Source organism: Dunckerocampus dactyliophorus, chromosome 2, assembly GCF_027744805.1.
Source record: "Dunckerocampus dactyliophorus isolate RoL2022-P2 chromosome 2, RoL_Ddac_1.1, whole genome shotgun sequence".
NCBI classification, from domain to species: domain Eukaryota; kingdom Metazoa; phylum Chordata; class Actinopteri; order Syngnathiformes; family Syngnathidae; genus Dunckerocampus; species Dunckerocampus dactyliophorus.
In genome coordinates this window covers 14,387,501-14,401,637 of record NC_072820.1, presented here as the reverse complement: position 1 = coordinate 14,401,637, position 14,137 = coordinate 14,387,501, and the positions used below count along the sequence as shown (strand labels likewise).

The 14,137-nt window shown below is 41.4% G+C and overlaps 1 protein-coding gene across 8 annotated transcripts in view; it reads right to left on the bottom strand.

Annotated features, from left to right (window-relative positions):
- LOC129177354 (zinc finger protein 521) overlaps positions 1-14,137 on the bottom strand; it is a 147,916-nt gene that overhangs the window by 130,024 nt on the left and 3,755 nt on the right. For 6 of the 8 annotated variants that reach the window (XM_054768400.1, XM_054768401.1, XM_054768405.1 and 3 more), the window contains one exon: positions 7,148-7,210. Coding sequence is in view for 2 of the 8 variants with exons in the window: in XM_054768403.1 (XP_054624378.1) it covers positions 7,148-7,210 (63 nt within the window). In the remaining 6 variants the exon portion in view is untranslated. Of the gene's footprint in view, positions 1-7,147; positions 7,211-14,137 lie in introns of those variants that run through there. The other 2 variants (XM_054768406.1, XM_054768404.1) reach the window with 1 other exon arrangement.

The following is a 14,137-nucleotide window of genomic DNA, read 5'->3' as shown; positions in this document are numbered from 1 at the left end:
CATTGATGTGATCTGTGATACCAACAGTAAAATATGATGGTGGTAGTGTAATGGTCTGGGGCTGTTTTTCTGCTTCAGGAAGACTTGCAGTGACAAATGGAACCATGAATTCTACTGTCTACCAAAAACTCCTGAAAGAGAATGCCCGACCAATGATCCAAAACACACTAGCAAGTCTACATCTGAATGGCTGAAGAAAAACAAAATGAAGACTTTGGAGTGGCCTAGTCAAAGTCCTGACCTGAATCCTACTGAGATGCTGTTGCATGACCTTAAAAAGGCGGTTCATGCTGGAAAACCCTACAATGTGTCTGAATTACAGCAATTCTGCAAAGATGAGTGGGCCAAAATTCCTCCACAGTAAGAGACCCATTGCAAGTTATCACAAACACTTGATTGCAGTTGTTGCTGCTAAGGATGGCCCAACCAGTTATTAGGTTTAAGGGCAATCACTTTTTCACACAGGGCCATGTAGGTTTGGATTTTTTTCTCCCTTAATAATAAAAAGGTTCATTTAAATACTGTATTTTGTGTTCAGTTGTGTTGTCATTGACTAATATTTAAATTAGTTTGATGATCTGAAACATTTAAGTGTGACAAACATGCAAAAAACATAAGAAATCAAGAAGGGGGAAAACACTTTTTCACACCACTGTATATTGGCCAACTAGCTCATGTATTGCAATTTTTAATGGCAGTGTTTTGACATGGAAAACATGCAACTTTATGTCAGATTGTTGTGTCTTATGCAGAGAATTGTGTTCAGTGCATTTAAACAGTGCCATTGTAAATTTCAAAATGCGTGTAAAGCAGAAAATGTGTGTACAATTTTGGAGACTTGAGAAAAAGTTTTGCTCTCTTTGTGTCACTTTAAGTAATTGTGCCAAACAAGTCATTTTAGTGTGTTAGCAAATAGAAAAAAAAACTGTAAAGTGCAACAACATGGCGGGTGAGGACAAGTGGGAGGGTGTTGGGAGTATATACTTGACACTGCAAGGTCACGTCCAACCCTGGGATTAAAGAGCCACGTCAATACTTGGAGGTTCCAGCGCCCGTGGGCCTTATGCAGTAATCTATCAGATCAGGACATCTCCTTGCAGCCTCTGCAAGACTGGACAGCAGATCAATAACAGCATGTGCAATCACATGCACGGACCATATAAGATGCGTGGCTTTATATTATAGGGAGAGTTTTATATCATCCTGCCTACTTAATTTTGTCAATCAGCTGTTGTTGGAGATGATAAGGACGAGAGGGAAGCCATATTGACTGCTGATCCATATTCTGATAAGGTCAAAGTAAGACGGTCGTCTCTCCGACTGAGAAATTATTAATGACAAAGGGAATAGGATTAAGATGATATTTTATTATTTACAGTGAGTTAAGATGGGTATTTGACTAACCTGAATGTTCTTCACTCCTGTGTCTATGCAAGGGTTGTACTGAGGAGTAAGCATTGCATGGATGTAGCCCGACAGCGCCTCTGCTGGTTGCAGCCAAGTAGTGCACCCCATTGCGCCAAATGAATGAGTTAAACTCTCACAAAAATGTCCTAGTCTTGTGCCTATCCATCATAGAGACACCATTTTGGCATCTGGTGACATTTATCACGCCACAACTTTCATCTTACTGCTCTGCTGAAGACTCCCCTGGACTCCCCCTCCCACCTCATATTATTGAATATTTCTGCTCTTAAATATTTATAAGGCTTTAACTGATATTCTCCTCTGCGCTCCATTAGCTCCACAAGGGACCTGTGGTCCCTAGCAGGGGGGCGCCCACACAACCAACCTCCCTCCGCCCAGCTCCTGCCACCCACGGTGGCTGGCCCACACGGAGACAGGTGGTGAAGAAAAAGGGGGGGAGAGTGTGACAATATTAAGAAAATCACTGCAGTAGTGAAGAATTTTTAAAAATATACTTTTTATAATAATAATTTTTGTGCATGACCTGTGTTTTGAAGTAAAATGGAGTGCACTACTTAGCCGCAACCAGCGGAGGCACTGTTCATTCTCTCACCTAGTTGAGCTACCTATGCTATCCATCTGCATTATTCTGTTCAGTTAGCATGTTCAAAACATTCAGAGAGTCATGATAATATTTTTTTAATTTACAGCTAATTGTTCACATAGTTGATCAAGTGAACATAGTCAAATGGCAGTTGATAGCGGCTAATGGCTAGCTCACCGGCTAACAGAGAGCGCAACATGTCATGTCTCATTCAAATGATGCCTCAAAACACAACATGAATCAACTCACAGAGGTCTCCACAAAGCAAAGCTCCATAAGGTCTTTCAAGCCTTTGTGCACACGTTGGAAAACATAATTACCTGCTCAAGCGCCTCCTCATTTCCCCATCACTTCCCAGAGATCATGATCCTATGATGCCACCACCCCCCGACACCCCACCACCCCAAGTTCAAATTAAGAATTTATTTTAACCAGCGAACAGCTTCTGTCGACACATGTCGGCAGGCCTGATCAAAGGTGAACGCGCTCCTTTATCAGAGTGGGGGGGGGGGCTGTCAGAAATAGGAAGACATTAAGATTGAATAACCTTCACACGCTTGCCTGAACCTCATTATTTAAATATCGAAAACTTGGGTGAAGCAGCCCAGCCCTCGCACATATGTATGCGTATGAGTCACGCTTTCAAACGCCATATGTAGCTTCCTCTGAGTTGATCAAAATGAAAACAAATCAAACCAAATTCTGCCTTATGCTTGATGAGGTATTCGTTTAACAATATGTTTATTACTGTGGTTGTGGTTTGCAACGGTGTATATTATTACAACCTACATCATACAGGACACAGCTGTTTCTAATATTTTGACTTCCATGTAGCTACATAACACAACCAAAATGTTAGCAACACAAGATATTAGTGTGAGACAGTGCAGTACTATCCATCCATCCATTTTCTATGCCGCTTATCCTCATTAGGGTTGCGGGGTATGCTGGAGCCTATCCCAGCTGACTTTGGGCGAGAAGCGGGTTACTGGACTGGTCGCCAGCCAATCGCAGGGCACATATAGACAAACAACCATTCATATTCACATTCATACTTATGGACAACTTAGAGTCGCCAATCAACATAACATGCATGTTTTTGGAATGTGGGAGGAAACCGGAGTACCCGGAGAAAACCCACGCACGCACAGGGAGAACATGCAAACTCTACACAGAAATGCCCAAGAGGAGATTCAAACCCAGGTCTTCCCGATCTCCTGACTGTGTGGCCAACATGCTAACCACTCAGCCACAGTGCAGTACTAAATCACAAATATAAAAAAAAAAAAATCAGCAAAAATGGAAAAAAAAGAGTAAAAAGTTGTAATGTAACAAGTAAAAGATGAAATATTGATACTAATAATTAATAATACACTTTGTCACCTATAACAAAGATGACTTGAAAGACGTTTTTTTTTTAAGCCTTTTTAGAAAACAAACTGCTACTGCACGTTTACTGTAGTCACCATTTATTATCAAATTAATGAACTGATGAATAAATGAAAAAATGAAAACTGCCCAAGCAGCTTAACTTTCCATGGAAGGTTTCTGCAATATTGCTCGACATTGACCCCAAATTTTTCCAGTAAAATGTAATGGGAATCAGTGAAGGCATGTGAACATTTTAAAGGGAATTAGCAATTTGTTTCATCTCAGGTTAGCATATAACAAGGAACTTAAATGTTCCTGAAAATAAATAATCTTGCTAAAGTAATGATTAAAATAACAAAATTGAATTGAAAAAATAGAATCTCATTTTAATAATAAGGAATACAATGCAAATGACAAATGCAAATGCAAATGAAAGAACTAAATAATTCTCATTCATTGATGAAGTGTGCAATTTTAACATTTTTTTGCTAATCTCACCATGGAAAGTTTTGGTACATTTTCCAGACATCACTGTGATATTTTTGGTTACCTTAGCTACATGAGAGCAAAAATATTAGGAATTAATGCTCTGCGTACAATGCCAACTACAACCACCATAATAAACATATGGTTAAATGAATACCATGTCAAAATTATCTTTGTAAAGACAGAATTTTTGATGCAGCTCTTGTATTGGCTGTCATTAGTGCATGCGTTCCTAATGATGTGCAAAAATAAGAACAACAATTAAAATAAAGTTATAACATAACAGTGTCACAAGTGAGCAAGGATTTCAGTGTTGCGTCCGGTGAGCTTAATTCTCCTATTCAAGCTTAAAATGCAATAAAAGGCAGTGTATGTTTGAAAATGCTACAATGACGAGCAGGATGAAAAGAGTAAGAGTAAGAGTAAGAATAGTACAGGAACAACAGAGGAGCGGGGCATTGTCTACTACTTGCAACAAAAAATGTGCAGCAAAGGAAGAGCAGAAGAGCGGAAATCAAAGCAGTTGAATGAGAAACAACATTTGAACGCCGCCTTTCGTTCTCTCTCTCTCTCTCTCTGCCTGTCTGACTGGCTCGTACAGGGAGTGCCTTGCCACGCCATTAGTGCAGTACAACATCAAACAGGAAATGAATAATCGAGACTATGAGTTTCAGAAGTGGAGGAGACTAGCGAGAGTCTGCTGTACATTGAACCGAGGGCAGCCACCACCCCCCAAAAAAAGACATCTCTTCACGCCGCAAACCTCGCCACTAGGATGACAAGCCACATTAGAAATAAAAAATGTGACTTAGCCAGAATAAGCAGCTAGAAGTAAAAGGGATGTATGCATAAAAAGTAAGAAAAAGTGGCGAGCATGTGGTTGTAATTACACACAAGCAGCGGTGTGCTAATGCCAAGCTGCACATCTTAAGCCTTGCACGCCACACTTGGGGTAACGAAAAGCACGCCGCCTCATTAAATCTCACATATATCATCGTTTTCTCTCTCTCTCTCGCTCTCTGTGTACAACATATATAATACTGTCTGACTGAGAGGGGGCCTCTTTTGTTAGCATTTGCCTCAGCTTCCTATCAAACATGAATGAGACACAGGAAGCTTGGGCCGGGAGACCACATGGAGGGTGCACTCACACTGGGTCATTTCAAGCGTCGCGGACTTGGACGCAATCCTCCCCACTGGTTCCCAGCTTACGTGGGCCATTGCTTCATTATACAACTCTGTATTACTTACCTCATTTTGAAGATTTTATGGAGTCTTTGTTTATTTCTATTATGCAAGGTGGTGGTTGTCATTGATAACTGGCAGGAGAAGCAATCACATTAATTATGACATATTTACGTTGCACGCATGCTCGTGTGTGACAGAGCGTCAGAGTTAAGTCTTTCTATTCATTTCTATTATGAAGGTGGTGGTTATCATTAATAACTATGGTGGGTGGAGTGATCATGTTAATTAAATGACACACCTGTGTAGTGCGTGTGCTCCTGCATGACCGAGTGTACTGTGGACTGTGAACTCCCCCCTCCCCCGCGTCTTTCTTTGCTTTCTAACATGCGAGATGCAAGGTGGCATTACTAACTGGTGAGAGGAGCAATCGCATTATAGGAGATGCATATAGTGCATCCATGTGTTCATGTACAGTGGATTTTGACTTTGTGAATTATGACTAGTCCTTCTACTTATGTACATGCAAGCTGGCAGTTATCAATAGCTGGAGGCAGTGTCATATCATACCCTGCACGTGCGTATGAGCAAACATACTGCGGACTTTGACATTCTGCATTATTTTAAGTCTGTCTTTTCATCTTTATCATGCAAGTGGCGTTTGCCATTAACAACTGGCAAGAGGAGCAATGTCTTACAAGCTAGGTTATACATCCAAGTCTTTTTAAGCCTAAAATTTGCTAGGCCTTGGAACAGATATTGTGGTTGTATCCATCATAAAGAAACACAGCTATAAAGAGCATTTGGACAGTAGTTGCTAGGATCTCACATTAGTGACAAACAAGCTCTCTTTGCATTGACCATCAGTCAAGCTGCACCGCAAGAGACGGAGAGAGAGCGAGAGGGGTGGGCTAGAGAGAAACAAATCAAAAGTCAAATGAGGAAAGTGAGAAATTAATTTGTGCGCCCTCCTGATTTCTCTGCAGGCAGACATCGATCACGCGGTGGCCTTTCTCCTTCCCTCTCGCTTTGGAGGTAGCAGCGTTGGTGGATAGGGGAGGTCCTTGTAATCAGGCACAGGAGGACGACTAGCCTGCCTCCTTAAGCCCAGTTCTTGTTTCTTTTAAAGTGGACCAGAAACTGTCTCTCTCTAAAATATCAATAGCAATTAGTACAGCGGGCAGACAAAATTATTGTTTTTCTTTTTTTCCCCCCAATGACTGACATGTACTGTATTATCTTTTCTGATTAAAGAAAACAGCATCAAGGAGACGTTAAAAGAGGATACATGATGGTTGTCTAAAACCTCGTATTTTCTATTCGGGACGGTCATAGTAAGAAATCAAAACTTCTGCTAGAAATTGTGTGGAATTGATTAACCGCATCTTGAAGCACTGGAGGAAAAATTGAGTGCACTACTTGGATGTGACCAGCAGAGGCACTGTTAATCTGTTAATCTCAACAGACCAGTATGCAAAGTAAAGGGTCGTTCTCTCTGTGGGGAATTTGTGGGGGTGTCATGTTGTCAAGTTGTATTGTCAACAGTGCCATTTTATCAATGTAGGGGGAGCTGGGGAGCTGTGGAGCAACCCCATCCGCCACACCCGCCGCCCACCCAGGACAATTTTTCCTTGCTCCTTACCTTGCTTGAAATTTTCGCCCTTAAATGCTGAAGAATGAGAAAGCATCAACATGTTGCACAGGAGTGCTAAAAAAAGGCCACCGGACCAAGGTGGCTAACTCGAAGGTCCAAACCATCCATATCAGGTTTAAAATAACTACGCCTGAGACTTAACCTTTAGCGGAGACAAATGAAATGAAAATATACAGTGTAGTGCATCAGGGTGCATACATGGGGGGGGGGGGTGTTCTGGTAGCATGACCTGAATTACCGCTCTGTTCCTGGAGGAGCGCTGTGCATAAAGTAACAAAGACACCTGAATGCATGCGTACACGCTCAAATTCTTCTCACGTTTACTCAATGAAAACCTCAAAAACAGGAAACGCATTATCCCTGTGAACCCAACACACACACGTAGAGACACATGATCCCCTTTCCAGACGAAAATGATGAAATACGAAATGGAGCATTACCGCTCGGAATGGCAGTCTGCCCGGGACTGTGCTTCTGCTCCTCTGCTGTCACATTGTCTTCTACTGCCAGAAACAGAAAAAGAGAGAGGACGGGGAGAGGGAAAGATACAGTTAATAGTGGAAAAACACGTTCAACACATTGAGATTTCCCTCTTTTTTGGGATATGAAAAAAAAGGCAGGAGACTTCAGCCGCTTCTAGGATTTGGGAACCCACACAAGCCTTTCATATGTTTTTGGCAACAAGGCAAACAGCCACCCGCGTAAATAACATATTAGACCGAGTAAGGCCTGATGAATTATTGACGTTTCTGGTGGAATGTCCAAAAACACCTTGATGAGTCCTTTGGTTGGCTCAGACGGCGAGCAAAAAGATTATAGAAATGCAGACTTTAAATCCCATCTTACAGTGAAGTGGTTTTCTCTTTATTCCAGAGGCTGACAAAATAGTGACAGCTTGATCAGCCCTCATTAGACGCATAGCAACTCCACCACTTTGGATTTTTTGACAACAGCGGCGACCTCGAGAAGACACGACTTGTGTTTAGTAAAACGGTAGGAAACCTTTCACGTCGGAGCCTTTATGAAGCCGGAGAGGGGTTCCAAGCAGCGTGTCAAGTACAAGAAATGAAATGGATTTTAACAGCGGGAAGAGAACAAAAGAGTCTCCCACCTGTTCCATGTAAAATGAGGGTCTCGCTGAGGGATTCTTACGCCTCTGCGTTCCACCCATGAAGTCGAATTGCATTCTCCATTATGTATTTTCGAGCCTTTCATTTTCCCGGACATGGAGGAAAGGGGGAAAAAAGGCAGTGTGACAGGACCTCCCAGTAGGGGAGTGCAGCATTGACTGCCGACGCAGGAACCAACACACTTTTCAAACTGCACAAAATTTCCTGTACTTCGCATAATTAAGGCAGGACCCTATGGTGACTAAAACCTTTCCCTCGGGGGGGTGCAAGTCAGAGGCAAGTAGGGAGTCAAACCTTGGTGAAAAATGAAGTGAAAAGTGTCGAGCTCTTTTTTTATTTTTAGTTTTCTATGACTGTCAGGCCTCATACTCGGACAGAGCATTAGGGCCTTAATAATTGTCTAATTAGATGTGTGTATATATACAGTATATATATATAATTGTTTTTATATAATAACACATATACTACGACAATCTTTTATATTTGCATTGTTCTTTTTAATAATCCTTTTACTGTTGTTTTAGGGAGACAATTTTTAACATACATCCAGGGACAGATGAAACAGATGAAAAATTGTCTTTTGGCTAATTCTGGTGCATTTGCAGCAATGCTATTTAATGTACACTGTCCCTGTCAAATAAACCAGTAAGTAAATAAAGACAAACAATCGTACACGAAAATACAAATTTACGTATATATTACTACGAGGAAGTGGTAATATTACAAGGATGATGTGACATTATGAGGATAAAGTTTGAATTGTTTTGTTATATTATTCATATAAAATCATATTCATATTATTACAATGTATGCCTTGTAATACTACATTTTTTTGTCAGACATAACTTTTTCCTTACAGCATTACGACTAATACTTCTGAGAAAAAAAGTCAAAATATTATGACGTTTCATAATATTGACTTTTCATAATATGACCTTTGTCAAGTAAAAATCTGACTTCACACGTATCACTGTGCATTCTTTTTTCTTGCTGTGTTCTCTTAAAATAGTACGACTTCTTTTCTGCAGTATTACAGCTTTTTCTCAAAACATTAGTACATCTTTTAGTCCTAATATAGACGTTACTAGTAACATTATGTCTGTTGTAATAGTCAGACAATTTCTTGCAACACTGAGACTTTTATCTTTTGACTTTTTCCTTGTAATATTAGCAAATGTTTTCCCATAACGTGACAATTTTTTTCTCATAGTATTACAAGTAACTCAAGTTATTATAACTTTTTTCTTGTATTATTACAAATTTTACATAACATTATAAGTATGGCAACTATTACAACTTCTTTTTTCATTATATTATTACAATTTCTCATAACATAACTTTTTTTTTTGTAATACAGCAACTTTTTACTCGTAATACAACAATTTTTTCTGGAAAGATTACCATTTTTAGGAAATTAATTAGAGATTCTCCGACCGATCAGCCACCGATCAGTATCAGCCGATTTCCGTGGAAAAGCATGTGATTGGCATATGTCGATAAATACTGTTAGGTTTCGCTGGACAGGGGCAAGTTCTTCCTGTCCTGCGCCTTTATTTTGGAGAGCTGTACTTCCTACATAGTGGCGGAGACAGCCACTTCACGCTTGGTGGCCGGACAGCTGCGGCCAATTGTCATTTGCGGTGGTTAAATGGCCGTCGTACGTGCGGCGCTGGTTCATTGCCATTGCGACTCACGTTCCTCGTCTCGTAGTTAGTGCTGTCACGTGAACTATCCACTACTATCTGGACTATCTGCACCTTTTGTCACAGAGCTTTTCCTCTGTCGCTTTTTGTTTATCCCTGCACCTGTACAATTAAAGACATTTTTGTTTGCACGCCAAACGCCTCATCTCTGCACACCGGCGGTTAAGCTTCCTACAGCTCCAGACCAACCAGAACGTAACAAATGCCTTTCAAAGCCGACCACAAAAGCCGATCACCAGTGGGTTGTACTATTGCGATCTGCAGCCTGTAACAATCCCTGTGTGCAGTGTAGTGTCTTGCGCTATTTTCTTGGGTAGCGTCCCCTCCCCCTTTCCTTCACACTGCGCAGGCGTGACGCTCCAAACATGTGGAAATTTGCACCGTGCAGCACATGCCATGAAAAATATCTCACCGGGGGCAGCACATTAATTTACGGCATTTGAAGAACAAACACTTGACGGAGTATGGTGAGGTTTCCAGACTCACGGCGCAGCAACAGCTCATCAAGCGGCAGCTAACATAGTCAACTCGCCCACATAAGAGTGACAGTCAGGAGGCTAAGCAAATAACACAAAAAACTATCCAACTCATCGGACTAGATGACCAGCCCCTCTCGGTGGTGGAGGACACCGGGTGCCGCCGACTGCGCTCTTACTTGGAGCCCAGCTATGTGCTACCTGGAAGTCCTGGTAGATCACCATCAGACAATGGACTCTCAGGTCCAAAGTTTCCTTAAAGGAGTCACAACCTCTCTAAGTTTCACGAGTGATATATGTTCGCTTGAAAAAAACATATCATAAAAGCGAATATGTTTTTGTCTAAATTAAGGTGATTTAATGGTTCATTTGCAGATCATATAGCCGATAGCATGGGTACAGTCAGGAATTCTGGGAAAAAAAAAAAATCACATTACCCGGACCCCTTTGTATTGATTTATTTTTTTTAATCATTCATATGATCGGTATCGATATCGGCTGATTTCACTCATCGTTATCGAAATCGGCATCATAAAAACCCTGATCGGAGCGTCCCTAAAGTTAACAGTTATATTCCAACTTTTTCTCATCGTACCATACTAGTCACCTACAGGATTTTGGTTTAAAATAGAAAAGCCAATAATCTCTCATACTATTGGAAATATTTGTGATGACATGAGCACTGCATATGCCAAACAAATCAGGGGTTTGGCAATTAATTTGTGACATCATTTAATGGAAGAAGACAGAGTTGGACACCATGGAGGGACATCCCTCAGAGACACCGCAGAAGACTGCATCAGCTATGGCGGTCCTGCTGGAGCGGGCCTCGGTGACTGACGCCCTGAGAGTTTAATGAGTTTCTCTAGCACCGTTGAGCGCCTTGGCGTCTGACATCGTTTAAATGGACCAGGGATGGGGCGTGCTAATAAATCCCCCGCGGGTCTATCAGAGATCGGTGGCAGGGTTTTTGCTTTTTCTCTTTTTTTGTTTTGATTACCATCCCTGTTGGTGAGATGAGGGAGTTCAGGCAGAAAATGCTAACTTATGAAGAAGTTAAGATTTGGGGGATGATTTGTCGCCCGCTGTAAACATGAAAACTTCTGAAAGACTGCAAATTCTGCTCTATAAAGTTCAGTTCATCATGGCACAGTCCGGAACCGTAAATCTGGCTTGTGTTTCCACTGAGAGGCGAGTACACATGATAGCGATATGTAAGCTGCATACAGTAAATAGCGTCACATCATACCGATCACATCACCCTCCATTGGATCCAACAAAGATGCCAGTTGTGACAACAATGCAAGACTTCCCCTACCCTTGTCCATCAATGGCTTTCCCTCACACCGCTCGGCAGCAACCAGGCTTCGGCACGAGTACTTGACTTCATTATACAATGCAATCTTACTGAAACGTTCCTGACTCCGTGGCTTATTTTAGTCATTTTCTTTTGTGCAAGGTAGCTGTTATTAACTTATTCAATACCAAAGGCATATTTAAAGTTTTTTTTAAACGTGAACGCTCGCTTCCAAGGACGTATTTATACGTCTTTTACATTTTTTTGCGCAAGAGGCAAAAAGCGGTGATGACGCAACTGTACACTAGTCGCTGCAGAAGTCACTGTCAATGCAGTTTTAAGCCATAAAAACGGTCGCAATGTCGCAGAAGTGCATTTGATATGAGCTCAGCATGGATCTTTTGCATGTATTCACACACTCGACAGCAAGGAGCACACGGAAGAGCATGAGGAGTGTAGCGTGCAGACGCATTGTACGGAAACTTTAACGCATGCACACACACACACGGGCAAACACACAGGCACACACGCACAAACTGTGTGTGTGCAGTTTGGTTCCAAATGCAAAAATTGTAAATAGCTCATGGTGTTATAGTGGCAAAGAAATTGTTATGTTGATGTAAAACAACCCTTTTTTGTGTTGTTTATGTTGTGGTGCAGTTGTTCAGATATTTGAGCTTTCACAAAAGCAAAAAAATTATGTCTGCGTGAAAGTTATGCTTGAAAATAATCTTTTTCCAAAACGCTGTTTTTCTCTCTTTTTTTTTGTTGGGAACTGATATTTTCCCATGTTCTACTGCTGATTACTAAAGAATGGAAAAAGGTAGAAACTATTTTTTTTTCTGGTGAAAGATGAGTATCTAATCTTTCTTTTGGTAGGTTTCCATGTTTACATAGCCACAGAACACAATATTTTATGTGCCTTGAAAAATCAGTCAATATCGTCTAAAACGGCCGCTACTGAAAGGGTTGAATTCTGAAAAATGGCTGGGATTGAATGAGTTAATAACTGGCGGGGGGAGCAATCACATCAGTTATATGAGGCACTGATTGACTAGTGCGAGAGTGCCCTTATAGTGGCACAAAAAGACGTTGTTTGGAAAGTTTGTATCTTTCCCATTCCATTCCCATTATGAGAGGAAAAAGACAACCGTCAGTCAACCAACCTGTCGAGCTCCAACCTTTAAGTACCATAACACGGTTGCTACACCAAAAATTAGCAACCCACAGATTTCACAACAGTTAAGCATAAAAAATGCGGACTCACATTTAAAAACAGTAAAAGTCATACATAGGCATCATTACTTGCTATCAAACTCGGGCTGTTTTTGTATTTTTTTTTATTTTACAGAGGTCAATTTCCTTCTTACACTTGTGTGACAGTTACTTAAACGAGATGCATGAAACACATCTGCATTACAAAGCTGTTGTTTTGGACTGATGTCATTGACAACAGTGAACTTATTTTTACCCTTGTACAATATGTTGACCCTGGGATGGGGGTCAACCAGCATCTTTTGGATTGTGTTCTACCTTAGAGGTACCATCCTGATGTGAAATGCTCGTATAATGTTTGCTGTAAGCACACCTGAACATCTAACACAAATACAAGTGGGCAGTTTTAATTAACATGTTCCAAAGCTTATCTCATAATGACTTGAAGCGCGAAACACGTCATCCCACGGTGCGGCTACAGCATCACTGCTATCAGTTAATTAATGTTTGACGAGGTACAGTGTATCACTCAGCTGACGCCAAACTGTAGAGAAAAAAAAAACGGCGCGGCTAGCTTTTGTTGATACAACACCAAACACACACGGGACCGCTTCGTTACTGCTCTTTTGATTTTGAAAGCTCAAAAAAAAAAAAAAAACATAATCCCACAAGTGTTGCAGCATTAAAGGCCACTAATTAACACAGCGGCCACACACAGGAATGAATGTAGAGTAACTGTCATTATACTGTGAGTGACAATCCCCCAGACAGGACGGTTCCTTTTTAAGGATGAATTAATTGTCGCACAAGACAAGACGCAACCTGACAAACGCGCACAAAGCGGATTGATCAGCTCGTCTTGGCGTTCTTGTGAAACAAATGACATGACGAGCTTTTGCAGCATAACACACAAAGATTCTCGGCTTTTCGATATGTGTGTGTGTGTGTGTCGCCCCGAGTGTGTGTTCCTGGATATGCGTGACTCATCCGCTTGGTTACAAGCAGCATGGACGATACGGTGGCGAGCACAATGCTTGTGTAATCCGCCCCTGACTGACCGCGAAGGAGACGCTCGCCGCAGGGACTACAACTCAATTTAACTGGGGGTCAAGAGGTCAACCCTCTTCAATTAGGCCCGGGAGGAGGCAGGGAGGGAGGGAGTGGGGAGGACACACACATGACTAACTTTCTTAATGAGCATTATTTGAACTGATGATTAGTGTCATAAATAATTTGCAATGGAGCAGCATGTTAATCACCTTGTGTAATGTTTGTAATCCTTCATTTTATGCACAGGTGAGAATAAAAAAAGACAGGTTTAGTAAAGACAGATGCAAACAAGCTTGGCAACATTTCATTTTGTAATGGTGGTGAAGTGTGGGGATCAATCACTGTCTCCCTATCAGACAATCCGTGACAACAAGACAGACACGCGCCATGAAATAAGAGGAGATATCGGCCAGCTCCCGCGACACCCCCGGTCCAGCACCATGCCTGAGCCCCCCGTGTCAAACCTACTGACAGCTGTGCTAATGGGTTTTTTTTCCCTCATCTGAAGCTCCATCATCATTTCCTTAATGATAATACTAACCATATTTTTGTGTCACAT